Source organism: Gasterosteus aculeatus, chromosome 12 (genome assembly GCF_964276395.1).
Source record: "Gasterosteus aculeatus chromosome 12, fGasAcu3.hap1.1, whole genome shotgun sequence".
Lineage (NCBI taxonomy): Eukaryota > Metazoa > Chordata > Actinopteri > Perciformes > Gasterosteidae > Gasterosteus > Gasterosteus aculeatus.
This window is the reverse complement of record NC_135700.1, coordinates 2,006,748-2,030,992: the sequence shown is the minus strand read 5'-3', so window position 1 is coordinate 2,030,992 and position 24,245 is coordinate 2,006,748. Positions and strand designations below refer to the sequence as shown.

The window sequence follows — 24,245 nt, the reverse complement described above, 5'->3', positions numbered from 1 at the left end:
CAAGTTAGATTTCTCATTCAATGCAAACTAAATTTTTAAATTACACCTTAATTTATAAATGTTCTTCTGACATGCAAAGACAGTAGTCCAATACAATTCTATATTTTGCTTTATTTTAAATAAAATGTCACAACAAACCTTTTCTGTGATAGAAAAGTAGAATGTCCATACAAGATGAAACTGAATTTTTTTTTGTCACAGTCAATGTTTGATGTTGTTTACATAATAGAAATAAAGACTTGTAAAAGTGACAGTCTCCTCTTCTAATTTGTCTGGGGTCTCTCCAGTTGGTATTTTGAGGTATGTAGTTGACCTCTCCTCTCCCAGGTGTCTTAACTTTTTTTTCTGGCAATGAATCTTCTGGAGCTTTGGACTATCTTCTGCTACCTTTTCCAGAATACCTGACTTTGTTTCTGAACTGAGAGTCAACCTTTTCTTGTTTGATCTATGCACAGCATTTTCCAATAATCAATTATTGATTACATTTACTTACTACATTAGCAAGTATAGATCTGAACCAAGTTCAAAGCTATTCTCCACAGTGTCTCATTTCTATTTTGGGGTTGTGATTCCTATTTAAATACAGAAGAAAATAATGTTCACAGTTGTTCATTTTTGGGACTTACCAAATTCAGAAATATGGCCTTTTCAGGAAAAAGTGATTTATCTCAGACTCTGAAATACCGAAGATATTTTAGACTCCGCTAAAAGTGGACGTCTACGTCAGACGTTCCTCCCTGTTTGTTTTGAGGTGTGGAGTGAGTGGTTGCAAGTGTCCGAAACTTTTACAGTTCGGTAAAGTTTGGCAAGATATTCACAGGCTTCCTGGTTCATTCACACTGCATGAAAAGTGAGATTTTCGTCCCCGTAAACGCCCGGAAATCTCCCTAATTTCCGACAATTTGCAACCCGCGCACGTCGCGTTTGTCTGTGCCACAAATTGTCGGAAACCAACCATGACGTATGTGCAGAGCTGGCGGAGGTGCGAATGGCCCGAATTAGCATATGAATGCAGCGAAACCGCGGGTGGCCGAGCCGAGCGGGCTTGAATATCCTTACTCCTTATTGGATGAAACCACAACTTACAAACAAATAAAATCACTCGTGATTGGCAGCAAAACCACACCTGGGCAGACCAGGCTTGAGTTTCCTTGTTCATGATTGGATGAAACCACAACTTTCAATCACTCGTGATTGGTTGGCAGATCTGTCGCTATTGGTCACCCTCCTCATTTTATTTATATATTCATATTATGCTGTATATTCATTTCATGGTTATCCTATGTAGGCTACTACACTATTATTAGGATACCAACCAGGACATCAATGAATTTATAGAGAAAATGAACATTTGCCACATGTTTATGCAAAGAAAGAGCTTTATTAACAACATACAAACAACAACAACTACATACAAAGTGAGGATCTGCCCACACTTGGGTAAAGGCGGTTTAAAAAACTACAGCTCAGTAAACTGTCCGTTTGCCTCCTCGGGGTTGTAGACCGTCATTGGCGGCGTGTTTTCCGAGGCAGGTCTGTTGTGCAGGCGCCTGGTGTGCGGGGCGACCGTACAATCCACCCCGAGACCCCGCCAACAACGCCATCCTCTCCGTCCGACGTGAGCTCTACGGTGGCGGATTTCCAGAGCTCCACCGAGTCATCAGCCAGCACACTTTGTCTCGATTCCAGCAGCTGTAAAAACAACAATGAATCAGTACTGTGCGATGCGTACGGACACAACACATCTATCAATGCACCTGAAAAAAGTCAGCAAATAAACTCTGACCCTCTTTCTTCTCGCTTGACTCCGCGCTGAATCCTTCGCAGCTTCCGCCCGCAATGAGTGTCCGGCTGGAAAACCTAAAGCTCCTGCGTACCGTCTCAAAATACGTCTCACAGGCGGCTGGAAAACAATTAAATGAGTGTGGTATGAATACAAAAAAAATCAAACGCAAGTCACAGTAGAATTTAACAAGGAAGGAGAAACAGTAAACAGTGTCACTTACACACAATGACGTCGTCTAAATCTGGACTTTTCCCGGAGCAAATACGAGGTCATATTCTTTAAATCTTACCCTTGCTCCGGTTTGTGGCGCCTGTAATTCGTCTCGGAGTTGTGAAGACGGCGCACCGCTTCCTGTAAACGACACGGCAAAGAAAATACCCTTTAATTAAGCAGTTTCTGCTCACTTGTAAGGCTACTAGGCTACTCTTAGCTTTCGTTTGAGGCTACGCTACTTTTAGCTTAGCTTGCAGTCATCGAACGTATTCTTACCGCTATCTTGGGATTGTGCGCCCGTCTCCTCTTCTTTGAGTCAGTTCCTCCAGAGCCGCCATCCTGTTCTCTATGGACAGAGACCTGGAGAGTCCCGAACGCTCCAGTGGAGCGAACCGCTCGTTGATATCGGCAGTTTGTTGTTGGAGTTGACGAGACAATCCACTGAGAGCATTCAGCAGTTTCTTCTCGTCTGTCTGCGGACTGGCCGAAAGTTGGTGACCGCGGAGAGGAGTTGAAGGCGAGTTGAACGCGAGACGTCGTCCAGCCATTATTCACGAACCAGCAAAAACCAAACAAAGGAACTGGAGATACAGTTCTTCTGAATATAGTAACACACGCGTGTCTGTTTGTATGCTCGTCTTGCAAGTACTGCTGTATCAGTCATGCCTATGACCTCACACGTGATTGGACGAGGGGTCTAAGGGTCCTCCAATCACATACGAGGTTATTGTTATACGGAAGGACCAGTATTTTAGGAAGACAAATGGTTGGGACTTTGTCGTGCAATGAAACAGCTGATATGCTTTATGTAAAGCAATGTTTTGGTGTCAGCGGAACGACTTTCCCTAGAAAACTGTACAGTGGTGCCTCTTTCTCCATTCCACCAGACAATCTTGAGTCTGACAGACATGCAATGTTGGTAATGTATCATCAGATGTACCCTTGTGTCACTGAGGTTGAATGTTTTGCCATGACATGTAAACGGGTAACATATATGAATGTAACTTACGCAATCGATAGATGCAGAGCATAAAGGTCAGCATATGTTCATGCTAAGTGGTGTGGAAACACTAACAGTTTTGGGGAACCCGTCCTTGACCCTCTAGCAGAACTACGACCAGCCATTATAAAGCAGTTTATAGTTGTTAATGTTGTGTCAAAGGGTACGGCATTTAAACATGTTCTTGCACAAGTTTCCTGGCTTCATCCCCACCCGGACAGACATTTTTATGGAAAGCCAATAGAAGTTTGGGGCTTGCAGGGAACAGACACCTCATACCCAGCATCATTTCTGCCAGTTGAGCGCATTGCTAGAAGATGTGTGGTTAATACATCCTCTGTGCATTTAAGTAAGACCAAAGAAAAGGTCACTGTAGTCCTGCCACTATGCACTGTAGTTGAGCTCTAGGAGACTGTGATCTCTGCAGACCCCTCATGCTGATTCAAATGTTGTTTGCTTGGAATGCTCATTTTACCTTGATTAAAACTCATTTTTTAAAGAAGTTATTTTGTGTATCTTTTTTACATAACATTTGCCATTGCTAATGGCATACACAGTAATCTAGCATATTTGAATTAAATAAATCAATTCAAGCTCAAATGTAAGAGTCTATAATTAGGCAACTGAGCCTGATCTATTTGTACCAGAGATTTTCTTACCTTTTAAAAAAATGTCACCTGGGCTAAAACTCCCTCTACGACCCTGATTTGCATTTGTATAGCTCACAGCATTTTCATTTACATGTCAAAGCCTCCCCTAGAATTAGGAGGAGGGGGATCATGGGGGGACAACTGCGAAGGGAGGCCCACATCAATTTCTGACAATTTACGGCAGTTTTCGGCGTTGCCCGCAAATTGCCGCAAACCTGAAATTCCACGACAATTTACAGTGCCGCATACTGCCGAAAATCCCTCTTTTCATGCAGTGTCAATAGCTCATCAGCGAGACGTTGTAAAAACACAAACCCCACCTCTGTGTGAGCGTAGTGACGTCAACAACCAGCAAGGAACCTGCGCATGCGCATATCTTAATCATAATTTCGACTTTCAAACCCTTCATTTTTTTTAGTGGCGGAAATGGGCATCCATAGAAAAAAATCGAACTTACCTTATTGAAGGACGTTTTGTAGTCCTGCAGAAGGTGTTCAGCTTCACGAAGCAGCTTAGTAAATACGACGGGCAAAATAAAGGATGATTTGGTGACGTCATTTAGTCACGTGACATGAAAATCTCTGGTTTAAAGTAAAAAATACACAATACATAGGTGTGTACAGCATTGCTGTTCATTTACTCTGAGGGGCGTATGTTTTAGTTTCAGGCAAACTGAAAAACCCTGGTGTGAACCAAAGATTATAATTTTCACTTGGACCTAAGTAAATTCACTTTAAGTCAATGACACGAAGATATACTTTTTTCAGTGCAGGTGACGATAGTGAGCTCATGTGGGAGGGTGTGGGGTCAGTTTCAAGTAGGAGGTTTAACATACTGAGTCAAACCCTAAAGTATGAGTTGATTTACCCAGAGATGGGAAACTTGAGTTTTCGGTTTCAGAACAGCTGTTTAGAGTTTGTTCAATCAAGTAGGTTGACTCAGAGTTAAGTACGTGCACCACCACAGTATGAAGGCAGCATGAATGGCTCAGTTACCATAGTGACTAACCCGGAGCTTTAGTTACCTCCCTTTCTGAAACAGACCACCCAGGGAGTTTCCCTCATCTCAGGGTTAAGAGTTTTCACTAAACCCGCTTCTTCTGTACCGCACATGCCACTTTAACTGCAATTCATCACTTTGTCTTCACTCGTCACTTTGTCTCTTGTCTGTTACTTGTTCGTTAGTGCACTTTATGCTTAATATTTTTCTTTTTAACGTTTACATTTTTTTAACTTTATTCCCTTGTTTTATACTAACCCATAGCCTTATTCTACTAACCCATTGCATTAGCATTTCATTCCACTTTATTTTATTACTTGTGCACTGTTGTCTTGTCTGTCTACTGTCGCGCACTAACCGCCAAGACAAATTCATTGTATGTTTGACATATTTTGGCTAATAAATGTTTCCTGATTCATGATTCCTGATTGAAACGGACCCCAGAAATGACAGGAAAGTTAGTAAACATGCAGGTGAGATGAAAACAAAATAGGATGTGGTCAAATGTGTGATAGCGGCAGAAGATGTAAAGGCTCTCTCCTGATGTCATCAGAGAGCTCATTCCACATTTCGGAGCCAGGACAGCAAAGAGTTGTGATCTTCTGTGAGGGAGGAACAGGCAGTTTGGCAGATCCATACTGGATGCATACAGATCATACTGAGATGTTTACTGAAACTGATTGGCTGTTAATACCAAAATAAAATTCCATTAGCCGCCACTCTATCTAATCTCAATGTGAGCCAGTCCACCTCACATATGATCTGACTGATCAGATCCTGATGTGAGCCTGATTGTTTCTTAGAGGGTACAGAGTTGACAGTTAATGCGTCCTCGCATGATCTGATGACAAAACTTGTTACTGCAGCTTGCATATCACTTGTAAGTTTTCAAGCAATTACCTGATCCAAAGATAGATTAGTTTATGTTACGAATCATTGGTAAAATAACTTATCCATCCATTACCTCCAACCGTTTATCGTAATCAGGATAGTAGCCAGAGGATAGGAAGCCGTAGAACCTGGCACCATTGGTCGGGAGGTGAAAGGGCTTGTCAACACACCACCGTTGCTGGCCTGCTCTGATTCACTGAGATGGGAAAGAACCCTAAGTGTGTTAAGATGGATTTAGTTTGAGCACTATATAGCTTTTACAGAAAAATGGAAAAGGAGGATTATAGATAATACTAACTTGCATTGCCTTCTCTTCTACATTTCTTTCGTAGGCTTCCTGCTTTATTTCTCAGTACTTGTGATCCCGTCCTTCTATGCTGATCCTCGGAGTTGGAATTAACCCATGTGTAATTACATGAAGGGGGTCAAAGTTGAGTAAGGTTTGGAGCCCCTAGTCTTTCCTCTAAGTGATAACAAGAATGGATGAATGTGTAAAGACAAGTGGATCATAGACAAGTAGATAAAGCACAGCTACTGTATCTAGTATGATTCCCATAGGTCTGTTGAAAAATCTGAAGAATGTTTTTAGGAAATCAGTGGTTGCAATAAAATACTGATATGACCCATGTTGCTATCTGTAGCTCAAAGTAGATGACTCTTTGATTATCGGAATAACTCCTTTTCCAAACTTACAGTGGAAGCCTATTCATATGTCTTATGTTGCTCAATTTTATTAGCATATGGTAAACCATTTAAACCACCTAATCTGCTGCCATTCTGACCACCATGCTTTTGTAAACAACAACAAATTTATAAAGCAAGCAGTGTAAACAGTCAAAATATATCTCCCTGTGCTCTGTAATGTACACCGTATCTTTGAAAAGGATTGTAATATAGCATATCGAAAAGAACAGCAGAAACATATCAAAATAACAATTTCATACTTAAATTAATGATTTTTTTCTCTATCACAGTCGTGATGTGTTCAATTTGCTGTTTTTGTGTTTTCGCTCTCTTTCACTAGGTGGGAGCCCTCAGCAGCAGAATCAGGAGTGGTGAACAGTTAATAGTGGCACTGCAATAACAATAAAATGTCATCAATCTGTGGGCGCCTCCTGCCTCTGTCACACCAAGTTTGTACAGAGTAATGACATTAGGCCTGGAGTAGCTGGCACACTGCTCTCTTAAAGGCACAGCGTCTCAAAAACATACACACATAAACAGAAAAGTGGGGGTTGCTATAAAGTAAAGGATGAAAGAAAAAAAACTGGGGGGGGGTAGGAAAAAGGAATCAAGAATTGGTAGAGAAATAATAGTTACAGCAGCAGCCATTTTGAATTCTTGTTGTACTCAACTATATCCAAAATGGCTTGACCAAATGGCCATTTTGAAGCTCAGAACAGTCTCCACAGTAAAACCGAACTCACAGCAAGACATTTTAAGAGCAAAACGTATCCTTAACTTTTCCCTTTATGAGTTGAAAACAGAATGTGAAAATGCAGGGTAAAAAGCCAGACAACGCCGTAGTAACGACCTGTCAAGCATCCCCTGCTTTATGGTCTGTTTGACTCTAAATGGTCCATAATTTACTAAAGGAACACCATGCTGTATTGAAGAAGACTTGAAACTAGAGATGTTTACAATGTTTAGCGAGGAATTAAAGCCAGAAAGATGGAGTCATTCTCTTAATACTTTAATTAAGAGAATTTAATTAAGTTTTTTTGCAATCAGGACTTGCCCCCTACTGACCGTTAGAAAGAATGTAGGTTTAAGGAACTTTGGCCTCATTTTTCAGACCTGGAGGTTGCTGCCTGTACCCTGACGGTCTTCAGAGGGCAGCAGACTCCCTCTCCCTACAGTGGAAAAAAACTAAGCCGATATGATTGGTACCTGTGGGGTAAAAGTAGGTGCCCCTTTACTCACAACACATACCCGGACATTAAAGATGCAATTAAAAAACTGGGGACACATACCAGCTATTGGCAAACTCAACACTTTTGAAACCGCACATACGTTTACTACATCTTGATGTGAGTATGTTTGTGTTTGTTTGTGCAAACGTCTGTTTTATCGTGCTTGTGTGTGCATGCTTTTGCTGCTGGTTTATCTGTGTTTTTGAGTGCCAACGTGTTCTCATATTGGGTTGTGTTGTTGGCATCCATCTGCATGCCCGCTGGTGACACATCAGCCAAGATCCTCCTCCATCAGTGACACACACATTTTGGGGGGGGTGTGGGCAGGAAGGGGGCAGGAGGGACAGAAAATGTGGGTGTATGTATGTGTTAATGTTGGTGTAAGAGAACAACAATGAGGGAGGAAGAATGAGAGACGGAGAGGGCCTGGCCAGGCGGCATTAACCCTGCGATGCCTGAGGCCAAGACGTGCCACTGATCCTGTTTCTAATTCCCCCCTGCTGGCACCGCTAATGCCAGCCACTACCAGTCGCCACACAATCTGCTCAGGGGACTGCCCGACCCTTCTCAGCCCGACACCCACACATACAATAATCTGGCCCGGCCTATGCGTAGTGATTAGCATCCTGTTAATCACTACGTATAGGCCGACCGTATATCTGCTCACACCAAGAGGGACAATGTGTAATATAAACTAACTAAAGCAAAATACGCAATACTGATTTGTTTTATATCAAGCAAAATCGTATTTAGTTGTTCTCTTGTCTCCCTGCATTAGATTTTTGAAAGATAATAACCCTTTCTCTTATTTTGTTTTACATATCACTGCAAGGATTGTTCAAAAAATAATTTCTGTTATTAGGAGATACGCTACACGCCATATCACCCCTCGTTCCGTCGTCGCCGTCGTCTTCCCTTCTCCCAACGATGCCTCACTCCATCCTCTCTCTCCACTCTCTCCTTCCTCCTCGTTCAGTTGTTGGTTTCCCTTCTTATGCTCCCCTTCATTAGATAATTGCTTCCACCCTCTCCTCGTTAGGCCCGGAAGTCCCTACAGGGCTATGGGGTGGAGCCATCTGGCCGCAATATACCTCCCCTCCAACACCAACCCCCTCACCTTTCCCTGTAGTCTACCACCCTCCCCCCCCCCCGGATTGCCCCCACTTTCGTGGGGTTCGCCGCTAGCCTTCCCGTAAGGCCTGTAATACCACGCCCACCTGGTGCACATGGGTTTCCCACTTACTTCCGTGGGTGACGATATCGTCAATGTAGGCCGCCGCATACTCCCGATGGGGACGGAGAACCCGGTCCGTCAATCTCTGGAAGGTCGCTGGGGCCCCGTGCAACCCAAAACGCAGTTTCTTATATTGGAAAAGCCCGTCCGCGGTGGCAAACACGTTTTTTACAGTGCCTCAAGAGCTAAGGGCACCTGCCAGTATCCTTTTGTGAGGTCCAGCATGGTGATAAAGCAGAATAAAACTCGTTGATACGGTCCATGCCATCTAGCCAGGAACTTGCATTCCGAGGTGGGAACCAGTACGAACATCTTGTCTCCTGGCAGGAAGTCTCTTGGGGTTGCTCCTCTGTTGTACACCCGAGATTGGGCCTGCTGCATATGCTCCCGTACCAGGGGCCACAAGGTGGCCATCCGGTCTCTCATGTCTTCCACGTGTTCCACCATGGTTCGATGGGGGGATGGCTGCTGTTCCCAGGCCTCTTTCGCCACATCCAACAGTCCTCTGGGTCGCCTCCCATACAAGAGTTCAAAGGGGAGAACCCTGTGGAAGCTTGGGGCACTTCCCGGATCGAGAACATCAGGTACGGTAGTAGCTGGTCCAAATTTCTGCCATCCGCCTCCATCACCTTCTTCAGCAGCTGCTTTAGCGTCCGGTTGAAGCTCTCAACTAAACCGTCGGTCTGAGGGTGATATTCCCTAGGTACGCAACTGGGTTATCTTCATTAGTTTGCAGAGATCCTTCAGAATTCGAGACATGAACGGGGTTCCCTGGTCAGTTAGGATTTCATCAGGGATACCCACTCGGGAGAAAAGCGTAACCAACTCACGTGCAATTCCCTTGGTTGCCATGGTGTGCAGGGGGATGGCCTCCGGGTACCTGGTGGCATAATCCAGAATCACCAGGGCCCGGTCTTTCAAAAGGTTTAATCCGGATAAAATTGATCCGGATTTAGTAATCCTTTTTTAGGTGTGCTGGGAAGCACAAGGTTGCTGGTTCGAGTCCAGGCTTCCCCATGTTCCATGTCGAACTGTCTCTGAGCAAGACACCTAACCCCTAATTGCTCCCCAGGCAAAAATGTGAAAAAGCCATGGGTTTAAAGTGTAATGTAAGTCGCTTTGGATAAAAGCCTGTAATGTAATGTAATATAGAGACGTCCAAACCAACCGACCGGATGGCATAATATTAGGAGAGAGTGTCTACCCACCCCTACCATGGCTGATGACTCCTTTTCTAACAGCAAATACACCGGCGCAGGCACGCTTCAACACTGCTCATTGCAGAGCAAGATGTGCAATTGAGCGTTTAAATGGGAGTTCTTAAGAGGCGCATTGCATGCCTTAACTACCTGAGAGCGGAACCACAGAAAGCATGCGGGCAGGCATAACCCTTGCCTGTATTGTCCTCCACAACATCGCTACTAAGCGCAATGTCCCTGTCTGTGCTGACAATGATGCACCTGAGCCCCTTGGAGACCCTAACCAACCTTCTGCATTCTACCAGAACGAGCAAACAGGACGTGCAACAAGGGACGCAATAGTTAGACACTATTGGATTTCAAAAATCAGTGATTGCCATTCTTTGCATTTTTTTGGTTATTCTGTAATCATTGCATCAATCACTAATACATATTCTAAAAACAAAAATATTTTCGATTGTGATGAATATATATATTAATTAGTGACAGAATAAAATGTATTGTTTTTGTTCAATTTTGACAGCTGTTTGGGGGATTATTTTATGAGGCCAAACTCTTTCTACTTTGCTGTAGGCCTATACTGAAAGGCTGAATACGTTAAACCCTACCTAATCACTGTAGCCTGACTGATGAACAAATAAAATTAAAACCTTTATGAATAAATAGGATATCTTGTAAGATACTGCATGATCCAAATATAGTATTATTTGATACATTTTTTAAGTTTTCATTACATTTTGGGCATGAAATTCATGCTGAATCCACCCTTCTGATGATCAGTTTAATCCAGATTTTTTGGATCAAAGTGATCCAAATCCTACAAAAAAGTTCTAAAAAACCCAAACTAAAGGTTTGATCCGGATCAAAACCAACATTGGATTACGTGATCTGATTAATCCGATTATGTAATCCGTTTTTTCTTTTGAAAAATCCATTTTCGAGATTTGATCCAATCCGTTATCCAAAATCCTAGTGGATTACTTTTGAAAAACCGGGCCCAGGATATAGTGGTGCCCTTGGTTGCTCTTCGTTAACGGCCCCACCAGGTCCATGGCAAATCCTGCTGAAATTAGTGCCTTTAATGGTGCACTCGCTCCTAAAGCGAAGGGGGCTTATCACCGTTACGTGTCTCCGTAGAGACAGAAGTCGTTTCTGCTATCCACCATGGCAATAAATAACAACTATTTCTGCTCTTTATTTGTTGTGTGAATTAAACAAAGGTCGAAACCGCAAACGGTCTTCGTGTTCGGGTTCATGACATCATCCGTTTCACACATTTTCATTTTCACCGACTCCTCCAGGAAGTGTGTCTGGATGACTGCGGCTTCCAGCGCTGCTTCAGGCGGACCAGTAGCCGGTCTGATGACCTGTCGGATCGGTTAGACACAACTAACTTACAGGCGTTCAGTCTCAGCTGTGTGTGTCTCCGGTGAGCAGCCGTTTAAAAGTGTATTCACGCTTTGGCAGCAGGACGGCGGTGATGACGTATCTCAACGCTGATTGGGTTTCGCTATACAGCGTCGGGTGAATAGTTCAACTTTTCAAGCGAAAGAGCGATTTATTCGTTTCGCTTTTTCGCATCCCAGGAGTCGCGTCACCCGTTTAAAATTTGCCTCATTCGCGACCAGAGGCGTCGGTGCATTGACTTTACATGGAATCTACTTGCGCGAATAATTTGCTTCGCTTTTCGTGTGAACGCACTATAAGCCCTTTTACCGTAACACCTTAAATAGAGGCACATTTCATTTTGAAATGCGGCCGCAGTATAGCAACCACCATAACAGTAAAAAGCGTTACATTCCCACACTTTCCTAAGAGACGCTAAAATCTTCATAGAAACTAATAAATGGAAGGTCTTTTACATTCTCTGATAGAAGATTATGAAAATAACACATACTTCTCGCTAGAAATGCCATCGAAATGCTGATGCTTTCTTAAAATATTGTGTTTTTCACAGATAATAGGCCGACAGTCCGCCATTTTCTTTTTTAGCTGAGGGAAACTTGATAGTGACATGACCTAGTTGCAAGGCAATGTATATGAATAGGCCAAATAAAACGTAGTATTGTCACAATTTTGGGGGCAAATTGTGACAATATTAAGTTTTTCCTTGAGGACCAACGTAGCTATTACACATTTTGCTGTCAGACTGGGTTGTTTATCTCTGCTGCCAAAAGCTAGAACACCCTGGTCCTCCTCCCTCCTCCACCCTTCTTCCAGGAGACTTTGTCAACTACTTTACCAAAAAAATAGCCAACATATGCTCCTCTTTCTCAAACCCACCTCCTACTACTCGTGTCCCATCAACTTTACCTCTATCGTCCTCACATTCCTGCTTCACCCCAGTCTCCTAACCAAATTCTTACCCTAGTAACCTCTGCTCGTCCGACCAAGTCAAGTCAAGTCAAGTAATTTTATTTTGTATAGCCCATAATCGCACATTACAAATTTGCCTCAGAGGGCTTTACAGTCTGTACACATACAACATCCTCTGCCCCGAAACCCACCATCGGCACAGGAAAAACTCCCCCAAAAATGAAAAAACCCTTACAAGAGGGAAAAAAGGCAAGAAACCTTAGGGAGAACGTCAGAGGAGGGATCCTACTCCCGGGATGGACAGACTACAATGGATGCCATGTGTACAGAATGTACAATGTATAATACACCACCAATCTATCGGTCCTGACCTTCTTCCTTTCCTCACCTGTCATCAACAATGCTCTGTTATCTGGCTGTTTTCCCAATTCTCTGAAGGAGGCAAGAGTTAACCCACTCCTGAAGAAACCTACCCTCAACCCTTCTAAAGAAAACAACTATAGACCGGTCTCTCTTTTTCCCTTTTTGTCCAAAACTCTTGAACATGAGATCTTTAACCAACTCTCCTCCTATCTCCACCGTAACAACCTCCTTGACCCCCACCAGTCAGGCTTCAAGGCAGACCATTCCACAGACACTGCTCTCCTTGCTGTCTCAGAGCAACTTCATACTGCTGGATCCGCCTCTCTCCTCTGCCCTCATCCGTCTGCGGCAGACCTCTCTGCTCCATTTGACAAAGTTAACCACCAGGAGTCTCATTTATAAAACCTTGCGTAGGATTTGCGCCAGAAGTGGCGTACGTTTGAAACATAGGACGTGCGTACGCACAGAAATATTCAGACTTATAAAACCGTGCGCACGCACGTCCTACGCAGTTTTCCCTTAATAAATCACAATCAATCTAAAGGCAGCGCAGTTTTTGCGGCTTCGTGTCACGCCCATAGTTGCCCATATATAGTCTGTGGAACGCCCACAAATGAATATTCATCGATTGCGAAATCATGACAAACACAGAGGAAAACGAAGATACGTAACTTCACTCAGTGTGAAATCGAAATTATCATTGGCGAGGTGGAAAGGAGGAGAAGTCAAATGCTTTTTGGAGGGCACAGTATGGGCATTACTAATGCCAAAACGGCACTTGAGTGGCAAATGGTTGCAGAGGCCGTGAACGCTGTAGCCTCACAACCTCGGGCCTGTGGCCGAAATAAATAAAAAAATGGTCTGACATTAAAGTGGATGCAAAAAAGCGTTTAGCGCCATTGCCGAAGTGTGTCTCCCACGGGTGGGGGAAAGGGGTCACCTGAGCTGTCCCCTCTTGATGAGAGACTGGCGGCAATGATTGGGGATCGGGGACAGGGTCTGGGCCAACATCGGCATCAGGGGGTCGAAGCTGTGCCACATTATGTAGCACAGCACACGCCAGCATGATTTTGCACACCTTTTCAGGAGTATACAATAACCTCCCTCCAGTGCAGTCGAGGCAGCGCTGCACTACAGCGCGAATCCTTCTATTTGCCACATCTTCTTCCACTTCAAAGGGCCCTTCCCCAACTGATGCCGTGACCCCCCTCCGACCCCTCTCGGTGACGACTGACTAGGTTTGGAGACAGTTGAGGAGACTCCACCAACGCAAGGCTGCAGGACCTGATGGCATCAGCCCCAGGGTCCTGAAGACCTGTGCTTTCCAGCTGGCTGAGGTCCTTCAACCCCTCTTCAACCTGAGCCTGAAGCAGCAGAAGGTCCCGGTGCTGTGGAAGACGTTGTGCCTGGTTCCGGTCCCCAAGAAGACAACTCCATCTGGCCTTAATGACTATCGACCGGTCTCCCTCACATCCCATGTGATGAAGGTGCTGGAGAGCCTGGTCTTGGCCCGCCTCAGGCTGCAGGTGAAATCTTCACTTGACCCGCTGCAGTTTGCATACCAGCCTCGTGTGGGAGTGGATGACGCCATCATCTACCTGCTGCAACGAGCTCAGTCGCACCAGGATGGAAAGGGTGGCTCTGTGAGAATAACTTTCTTTGATTTCTCCAGTGCCTTCAACAACATCCAACCACTGCTGGGGGCCATGGTCGAGGACTACAAGTACCTGGGTGTCTCCATCGACAACAGACTGAACTGGAAGACCAACATCAACGCCGTCTACAGGAAGGGGATGAGTCGACTCTTTTTCCTGAGGAAGCTTCGATCCTTCCATGTGTGCAGCAAGATGTTGGAGATGTTCTATCAGTCGGTTGTGGCCAGTGCTTTGTACTTCGCCGTGGTCTGCTGGGGGAGCAGCATTGGAGCCGGTGACACCAACAGACTTAACAAACTTGTTAAGAAGGCCGCTCCATCATTGGCTGCAAACAGGACAGCTTGGAAAAGGTGTTGGAGGGGAGGTCACTAAAGAAACTGTTATCCATATTGGATAATCCTGACCACCCCCTCCACCACCTGCTACAGGGACAGCGGAGCACGTTCTCCAACAGACTCCTTCAGCTCCGCGGTCACAAGGACCGATACAGGAGATCATTCCTGTCCAGTGCAATAACACTTTACAATAAATCTGTCAGAGTCCCCCCCTCTGGACCCAGGTAAAGGCTGGTTTAGGTCTCGCTCTGGTGGATCTGGGAGAGGTTGGCCTCGCACGCACCTGTCTCAGCTCTGCAATCACGCACCTGCACCGGAGCCACAATCACCAGGGGATAAGAGGGAGAGCCTGACAACCTGCCGACGTCGGATCGCTACTCACGTCACGTATGTCGACCTCAGTCTTCGCGAGTCTCAGTGACCAGCACCCAGTCAAGCCGAGAGCCGGCTGTTGTTCTCTTTTCATTCAGTGTAAATCCCGTTACTTACCTCTTGTCTCACCTCCTTGGTTACAGTGACACCTGTCTGTTACTGCACGTGGGAGGACCACTGGGCACCGCGCACTGTCGAGGAGATCATCATCCGGGACCCCCTCCTTCACCTGCACTCCTCACGCCCGCTCCTGCTGCACCTCCACAGTCGTGTCGTTTAATAAAGTGACTAATTCACTCACCTCCTGACGGCTGTGTCTGTCTGTTCTGCGTTTGGTCCAGCCATGTCCCAACCTGACAAAATCATCCCTGGCTAAATAATGACAATAACAACTCTGTACTGCTGTGATGTTGCTGCTCTTTCCTCTTCTCCTTTTACAAATTATTATTATTGTCTCTTTTGGAAGGTTATTCTTTTGTTTCAGTTTTAGTTTATTTAATTTAATAATTTAATATTTATATCTTATTATATTGTATACAATGTGTATATTTTTATTCTATTTTCCTCCCTGTACAGGCTGCTGTGATACCAAAATTTCCCTCTTGAGGGATCAATAAAGTATCTTTTAAGAGCGCAAGATCATCTATTTCGCATCATTACGCATTGTGATGGCATCATGGCATTTTATTACCGTCCATTTGATTGCATCTGGCAAGCAACAGCTGTGTTTTGGGGATGAATTGCATAACATGCCAAAATTCTCTCCGGAGGTGACCGAGCCGCCCGCACCTCCAACACTTGCACCGGTGCTTGAGACCCTCTCTGTGGGTTGGGAAGGGTGCCTGGGTTCTCCGGGGCCGGTGGGTCGCGGGCCGGGGAACAGGGCGCCTGCCGCGGAGCCAGTCTGGGTTGCTCCTCCGTCCGCGGTGGCGGACTCTCCCGGTCCCCCTGCCCGCTGGGATGCACCGCCAAGTGGTCCTCCGCCAGGGTCGTCAGGCGGTGGTACCGAATCCACTCTGCCGTCCGGGCCGGGAGCCCTTCCCCGAACTGCTCCAGCACCACCTGCGCCATCACCCCTCGGACCCCTCCAGCGCCGTCCGGCTGCAGCAACCTCGTGGCGGCATCTTTTTGCCGCTGGCCGTACGCGTAAGCCTTGCCCTGCGGAATCGCCGGCGGTGGTCTTCTGGAGACAGCCCCAGTCTGTCCACAACGGCCCTTTTAATGTTGGCGTAGTCGCGCCGCGCCGCCGGTGGCAGCACCAGGGCCCCAATCTGCGCCTCTCCGGCCAGGAGAGGCAAAAGCCGGACCGGCCAGTCCCCCGCCGGCCAGCCGCATGCCTCCGCCGTCGCATCGAAGGCCTCCATAAACGTCTGCCCATCGTCCCCCTCCGCCATTCGGTGGAGCGTGAGGCTGGTGAGCGCCGCGGGACCCCGCGTCGGTGGGGCGGCCGCAAGCTGTTCCAGCGCCTGGGCCTGGAGCGCACCCAGGAGCTGTCGGTTGGCCTCTGCCTGCTCCCTCTGGATGGCCGCCCCGATCAACTGGCCGAGCGTCACAAGCAGTCGGGCCGGCATCCCCTGCTGGTGTCCGATATCCGTCATCTCCTCCCCCCAGCCACGTTGGGTGCCACTGTGGCGTGCAGTCCTTGGGGGGAACGCGGAATAAGGAGAGTACAGCGGATACGTTTGGACAGTGTTTATTGCGCAGTTTTGTCCAACACGCGTCCGGCTCCAGCTTCTCTGCCAGACTCTGTCGCCGGATCTCTCTCCCTTCTCTCGTCCTACCTCGACGGCCGCACCTACCGGGGAAGCTTGTCCTTTTACTACTGGAGTTGTCAGGGTTCCGTCCTGGGTCCCCTCCTCTTATCGCTCTACAGCAACTCTCTCAGCGCTGTCAATCGCTCGCATGGCTTCTCCTACCACAGCTATGCCAATGACACCCAACTATTTCTCTCCTTCCCTCACTCGGACACTCAGGTGGCGGCACGGATCTCTGCCTGTGTGGCAAGCGCGAGGCGGGGAAGACTGTCCCGATCGTTTGTATTTTAAATGAGGAAAAAGGAAACCAGCAACGCCACCCCGGGAGATAACCCAGGGAAAAAGAACAAAATCTATTAATAAAGTAACTTACTAAATTTAAGTAAAGGACAACACAACTTCGTTATACTGAGCAGGCGGGAGACATGTTTCCAAAAGAAATATACAAAGTTTATTTCAGCCACAATTAAAACAATTAAAATCTATAAAAAAAAAGGTTACAGTGTTTTCCAGGGCCGGGACCTTGCTTAAGGTGAGTGAGGGGGAGGGGTGAAGGTATAAACTTAACACTCCAAGCACACACAAGAGTAAAGCAAAAAGGGAGTGAATAAGACACTACACACGAGGGGACACCATCACCAAAAAGGGTTCACCAGTAAGGCCCTCAGCACCTGGAATCACAAAGGGGGACAGTAAAGGGGAGACCGACAATATATTCAAACACTATAAAGAATTACAAGTTCCAAAAAGAATAACAAAATATTAAACTCAAGAAAACTAATCAATTGGATGATCGAAATAATTACAAAAATAATCAAGAAAAGTCTCCCTTGTCATCCACCTCCTGTTGTTTCAGGTAACAAAACAAAATAAAATAAGGGATATTAGGTGTTGGCATAGGGACTTCCATCCCCGTAAAAAGCGGGTTGTTTTATCCCCATAAAAAGCAGCAGCAGTCCGAAAACAGTACGGTTCGGGGTAGCCGAGCCCTCAGCGTAACATTGCTCCGGCACCGAAAGGGAAGCTAGCCGACACACGCCATCCAACCTGCCAGCGCCTGCGCGGAGGAACACAATTTTGCGCCACACCAAAGAGCGTCTGCAAAATCTGCAGCCAGGCAACCCGGAAGCAGAAAGTACGCACCCGTCGCCAGAGAGCGAGAGAGCGCAGATCTACCGATCCCTTCTTATGTGGCAGACAATTAAAGGGACAAGACCACAAATGGGCGAAGAGCAGTCATCCTGCTACATCTGTCTGACTGACATCTCTCAGTGGATGTCCGCTCACCATCTGAAAATCAACCCCCGACAAGACTGAACTACTTATCTTTCCGGGAAAAGATTCTCCGACCCAGGACTTGACGGTCAACTTTGGCAACTCTGTGTTAACGCCCACTTTGACTGCTAGGAACCTCGGCGTGACACTCGACAGCCAACTCTCCCTGACTCCCAACATCACTGCGACAACACAATCCTGTAGATACACGCTCTACAATATCAGGAGAATACGTCCCCTTCCCACTCGGAAGACAGGACAGGTACTGATTCAGGCTCTTGTCATCTCCCGCCTGGACTACTGCAACTCACTCCTGCAGGTCTCCCTGCTACCGTCATTCGACCTCTGCAGCTCATCCAGAATGCAGCAGCTTGACTGGTCTTTGACCTTCCGCAATTCTCCCACACTACTCCACTCCTCCACTCTCTTGACTGGCTACCAGTGGCTGCCTGCATCCAGTTCAAAACATTGGTGCTCGCGTAACATGCTGAGAATGAATCGGGTCCAGCTTACATCCAGGACATGGTCAAACCCTACTTCCCGACCCGCACTCTCCGCTCTGCAAAACTGCTTGTTTGCTTGCTTGTCACTGAGAGCAAAACACTCGACTAGATCATGACTCTTTTCTGTCCTTGCTCCGAAATGGTGGATCGAGCTCTCAGAAGACACCAGGACCGCAGAGAGCCTTCACATCTTCCGCCGCAAACTAAACCACACCTCTTCAGACTCTACCTCGACTAAAAGACTAACAAATTGTAGCACTTAAATTGTACTTAACGCCACTTATCTATAGCAAACTGTAGATTGGCTTATTTGAGGAAATTGCACTTTCTTGTTTCTTGTTCTTCCGAGTTTGTACCGTATGGTTAAATGCACTTATTGTAAGTCGCTTTGGATAAAAGCGTCAGCTAAATGACATGTAATGTAATGTTCCCTATGGTTCCCTATACTGTCCGACGGCCGCAGGAGTTCTTGGCTGTGTTTCTAGCCGTCCGGCCAGTGCCCCGACATGCAGAGTAGTGAGGACCCGGCCATCGCTGCTTGCAGCTTTCATTTTTGTTTGATGTTTACTGTATTGTTTAACAAGAGATTGTTAGTCAGCGTACAAACTCAAACCTTCAATTTTTTGCTCTTAATGAGTGAATATCAATTATGAGACTTGATTTATAGTTTGGTCATTAGTCCCTTTTTAGGGTGGTGTCCCGTTATTTATTTATTTGGTGAATTGTCTTAGTGATTATTATTAATTCTATTGATGTCAATGATTTAACTTGACACTAATTATTAACCAACACACTAACCCTACACCGTGCCCAACAAAATGGTGCCCCATGTGAGGCCATTCCCAACACCATTTTATGGAACTTTTCAAATGAAATGAATTCCTAGACCTAGATCGGGTTAACCTACAGCTGTGTTAATAAGACCAACAGATTAGCTTTGCTTGTTATTGTTATATGTTGATTGACTTGAGTGGCTATTAGAAAAAAGGGCGACACACTATAGGATGATTTCACAAAAGGAAGTTGTAAACAAATTAAAATATGAAATGTGTGTGTTGTAGCGGTGCAGAGCAAAAATCGAACTAAGGCAGCAAGACAATTTAAAGGACACACTGAAAACACAAATCTACGTTCTGTTGTCCCGTGTTTGACTGATCTGTCAAGGTGGAAGTGTAGCTCAGAGAATGCTGTTCTGTATGAGTTTGACGTGGTTCTTTTTTGTATTCTCAAAAGCAGGTCAGCCAGTTAAGAAGGATGTTCATTTACAGATGACCATGAATGATATACAATTGTGATCATCTGCAAAGTAAGAGGTGTTAATCGTATTGCTAGGCACTTTTGTACGTATTTGTGCACCCACATCAGCACGACGGATTCCTATTCAGTGGGCTAACGTCGGCACGCCTCTGTCGATAGATATTATAAAGCTGACAGCTGAACATCCCTGATCGAACATCTTCTTGGGGTTAAATAATGAAAGTCAGATTTAGAAGCCACGGTTTAGGTAAATCATCATGCATGGTTGGGTTTACAATAACTAGAGTTCTTATACAGGTAGCAGCTAAATAAACATGTCCAGAACACAAAAACACCTGGTATGGTGCGCTTCAAATGGAACTTCCCTTCACCGTTTCTGAGGTTGGTAGGAGCAAAGGGGTCAGTTATTCAAGAAACATCACACTTTCTAAACTATAGAATGTTAATCTTAGTTTATGTTGTTAGATTTTCATCATTGCTGATCCACCATAACTTCCTTACTACACAAAGTCATGCATACTTTGATTAAAATTGTGTCTGTGATATCCCGAAAGCAAAGTTCATCCAGGAGAAAATGTTTACCTTAATACCTAATTGACAACGCAGTTTTGTTATGGAAAATGTATTGTATGTATGTGATGTATTGAAAATATAATATTCCCATATTACTGGGCTGGAAGGATGACAACGTGATGTAATTATGAGCCATTGCTAGTCTACAATACTTCAATTGACTGACATTAGCTCCGCTGTCCAGAGGATAACTTGTGACACTGGTGTTTTTAGTTTTGCTATTTTGTACCAAAGCACAACGGTGTTTACAATTGCTACGTGTAAATGCACAAGATTTCTGTTTTGTCTTTTTGTACAAGTGCTAAATGCACAGTTTTGCAACATGCATTTAGCCTACGGTGAACAATAAACCTTTATTTCTCCAGCTTCTCCTGAGCATTGTGTGTTCTATTTTTCTAGTAGTGTTTGGTGACTGTTCAGTAGTGTTTTTAATTTTGATTGACTCGGGGCACGATTTGACAAGATAGTTCCGTTTTGAGCACAGATTGAACTGTTTTGATGTGAAAGTTTGATTTTGCAGAGGTTTTGTGAATGTAGCTTGACATTTTTTTGTGTTCACAGTTTGGTTGTCCGACGTGAGACCAGAAATGTTCGCCCGAGAGTACACGGCACGTTTAGGGCAATCGAGCATTTGGTGTGAAGACACCATGAGGCTAACAAAGAGAGGGAAGATGGGGGACGACAGCAGCGGTGTCAGATTTAAGAGGCGAAAAGCTATCTCACAGCCTTTAGCACCTAATGATTTATATAACATTAAAAATAAAGGTAAGTCACCTGTGTCTGAGTGATTTACTATATAGAAGCCTATCCTGTGCTAAAAAAGGTTGATGATGACATGAAGACAAGCAGAGCCCTGTTACCCGAGGCTGAACTTTGGCAAGTGTAGTGGCAGGTAAATGGACCCTTTCATAGGACTCATATTCTCAATTTAACTCGTATAGTCTTCTCTGCGTTCGCCCACTGAGCGTACGGTACATTATGCAAATCTTTTCACACATGGTATGCACATGGGGCTGAAAGTCATACCCATGTATCCCTTTTCCGGGCTCTTTACAAAACGAGATTTAAAAACTTTAACAATGTGTCCTCTAACTAACTTTCCTGCATTTTAGCAGTAGCATTGTAATTAGTAATTGCGCATGACACTTTTAAGGGAATCAATGCATATATTTAAGAGAGATGTAGATTCAAATGGAAGTTCCTTAGGCTCTGTTAAGGAAATAACATAATCCCTCATTTAAGAGTCATAGACCCCGACACATAAAAAAGAAGGAAAAAACCCACCAGGATTTATCCTTCAAGGAGCAGAGGCAGGGTGAGTTAGACATGGCAAAAAAAGCTGACCTTACAGTAAATGTCTTTAGATACTGCTGTCCTCCGATCGCACAAATCTATTAGATTTGAAGTAATATTAGAATTCCAATATTGTTCACTTTTAATTTGATGTCTTCATTCCTGGTTATTTATTTATTGAGGAACAGAAAAGCCGTGGGAGAGAATGATTCAAAGTCACTATGTCTGTGTGTCTGAGTGAGTGAGTGTGTGTATGTGTGTGTGTGCGTGTGGCTCTGATTCTAAGCTCAGTAGCAAGGCCCCATGCTTCCCTCATTTCACCATGTTGAGCAATGCACTCACACACACACACACAAAGACACACACAAAAAAACATTCCTTCTCTCCACATAAAAGTGGGGTGGGGAGCCATGTTCGTTGCCTTGGAAACACTTAACACAGATAATTATTACTGTAACTCTCCGTACACCCCACCTATAATAGAAATGGATCATGAATTATAATCACTGAGTGACAGCCTTCTGTTCGCTGCTGCCTGCTGCCACTGCCACCTGTTGGCAAGCAGTAGAATTGCAGGACTCGACACGTTGGCTGTGTGGAGATTCCTGCTGACTGTTGGAGTGCAGCAGCTTCACTGCTGAACGTAATTCCACTGCCTTCGCCTGAACTCACACAGAATAAAAAATTAAAATAATTCTTTGTATTATTTTGTCTTCTTTATTATCAGTAAAGCATTTTCACTGTGGATGTCAAACCCAGACGACTGCAACAATCATGTAAAAGCATTAATGGCAGAATGGAAATCATGGCATCACGCTGAATCTGTTTAAATATTTACAAAGGCCTATTCCCATGGCCCATTCCTAAGTAATCAAAAAACAATTAAATATTCTTCCCCGGGTTGAAAGTCGTTTTTTTTGTTTGTTTGTTTTTAAAACAAAATAATTCAGTGCCTTATGAAGAGACGTAGTCTTGGGTTGCAAAGGGAGCGCCCTACTTTTCCTCTCCGACCGCTTTGTGAGATCTGGGAAAGGAACAACCAAAAAATGAAAAAGGAGGGAGAAAAATGAATAAACAAAAAAAAGTAGATTAAAGTAGCATCAAGAATATAAACTAGCAGCTGGAGGAAATAAGATAATTGCCTTTCTGTATATTTATCATGTCTTTTTGTTATCATATTCCACAAAAAAGGATGATGACTTTTGGGCCTTGAGTTTGATGGCTGTCGTGTGCAGTTATGTGGGGCAGGAGATTTTCTCCATTTTTTTTGCACTTTCTTCTTGTTTGAAACTATTCATCACACCCGTATCCTCGTAACGGAAACCCGCCTTTACATTATCCGCTAAACAGCTGATTTTAATTCAGCTTTCCCCTCTGAAGGTTTTTGATAAGAGGAGTCTGCAACAAAGGTCCCCACCACACCGGCAATTACTGGCAAGACGCAACCGCCTTAAATCAGGTCCCATTTATGAACACAACTTCAACCGCAGCGGTCAGATTACTGTAAAAGCGGCAGGTTCAGAAGACGAAACCCCCTCGACAAATAAAATCTGGGTTTTATGTCTGGTGTCGGCTTCGCTCACCTCCCCCTGTTTTAAAATGAGATGCCACAGCGCTTTACTTCCTGAAGCCACGGTACTGATGAGCAGCAAACTTTTCTGCTGTTCAAATGACCTCAGCATTATGATTGTACCTCTGCAGACAGCTTGGCAATAAAACTTTTAATCATCAATTGTTGTTTCTGCTGAAATCCCAGTCTGTTTTTTCTTCTTCTTGTTTTTCAAAGGAAAGAAGGTGTCACACACGCAGAGAGAGCGAGAGACAAACACACACACACAGACACAATTACACGCGCCCAATCTCTTTGGAAACCAAAAAAAAAAAAAGGAGGAAAATGTCTTATATCCAGCGACTGAAGATCTTTAAATTACACCGTCTCGGAACTTCATTTCAAAAGACAAGACGTGGCAGTTTCAGGAGGAAGGACCTTTGAAAAAGTTGACGGCACCTTGTGTTAGCAGTTTGCGGCCAGGGGTTTCTCTCATGGCGCTAAGCAAAATCACAGGTGGGTTCCCTCATTAGATGGCTACAGACAGGCCACATTAAACAGAATCTGTCGCCACTTCCAAAAGGCAGCCACCATTCCGGTATTGGCCCTTTTTTGGTCTCCCCGCTTCCCACCCGCTCTATCTTCTCATCCCACCCCCCCTCCAGCACCCACCCATCTCTCTTCTACTCTCTGACATGCATATTTCAGATCAGGCCTGGATGTCAGGCGGTGCGTGGGAATTAATAATCTCAGGTTTTGCACTTGCAGCTAGCTGTTTAAGGATTCATACTAACAAAGGGCAGTGAGAGTCACGCAACGGGGCTGACAAGGCCTGTCTTTCTATCTCCGCATACCTCCACCTGTCTGTTGCCTCTCGTCCTCCTGCTGTCGTAGCGGCCCCGCACACACTCACACACTTCTCTCTTTGTATGTTTCTCACTCAGTCCTGGCCTCCCTCTTTCTCTCTCTCTCCAGCTGACCTTTGCAGCCGCTTAGGTTCACAAAACACCTCCAAACAGCTCCTCTCTAATGGCCCGCTATTCAAACAATCGGTAGAACGACCTGACGAAGATGATTGATCTCTGACAAGCAGCTCGATGCATTCCTATGAGTCA

General features: G+C 45.1%; 1 protein-coding gene and 1 long non-coding RNA gene across 2 annotated transcripts; both read right to left on the bottom strand.

Moving 5' to 3' along the window:
- Positions 1-1,359: 1,359 nt before the first annotated feature.
- Positions 1,360-8,538, bottom strand: LOC144385316 (uncharacterized). Its single transcript, XR_013451540.1, has 3 exons — positions 2,076-8,538; positions 1,787-1,903; positions 1,360-1,692 (listed from the first exon to the last, which is right to left on the bottom strand). It is a non-coding gene; the product is annotated as an uncharacterized LOC144385316 (long non-coding RNA).
- Positions 8,539-15,370: 6,832 nt separating this feature from the next.
- On the bottom strand, positions 15,371-23,212 carry LOC144385315 (uncharacterized). The gene has a single exon (XM_078085248.1). The coding sequence runs from the start codon at positions 16,522-16,524 to the stop codon at positions 15,997-15,999; it is 528 nt and encodes a 175-aa protein (XP_077941374.1). The 5' UTR covers positions 16,525-23,212; the 3' UTR covers positions 15,371-15,996.
- Positions 23,213-24,245: the final 1,033 nt, after the last annotated feature.

What these genes read in the sequence shown, in the direction of transcription:
- LOC144385315 (XM_078085248.1), bottom strand. Translation starts at nt 16,524, where the DNA reads ATGACGGATATCGGACACCAGCAGGGGATGCCGGCCCGACTGCTTGTG.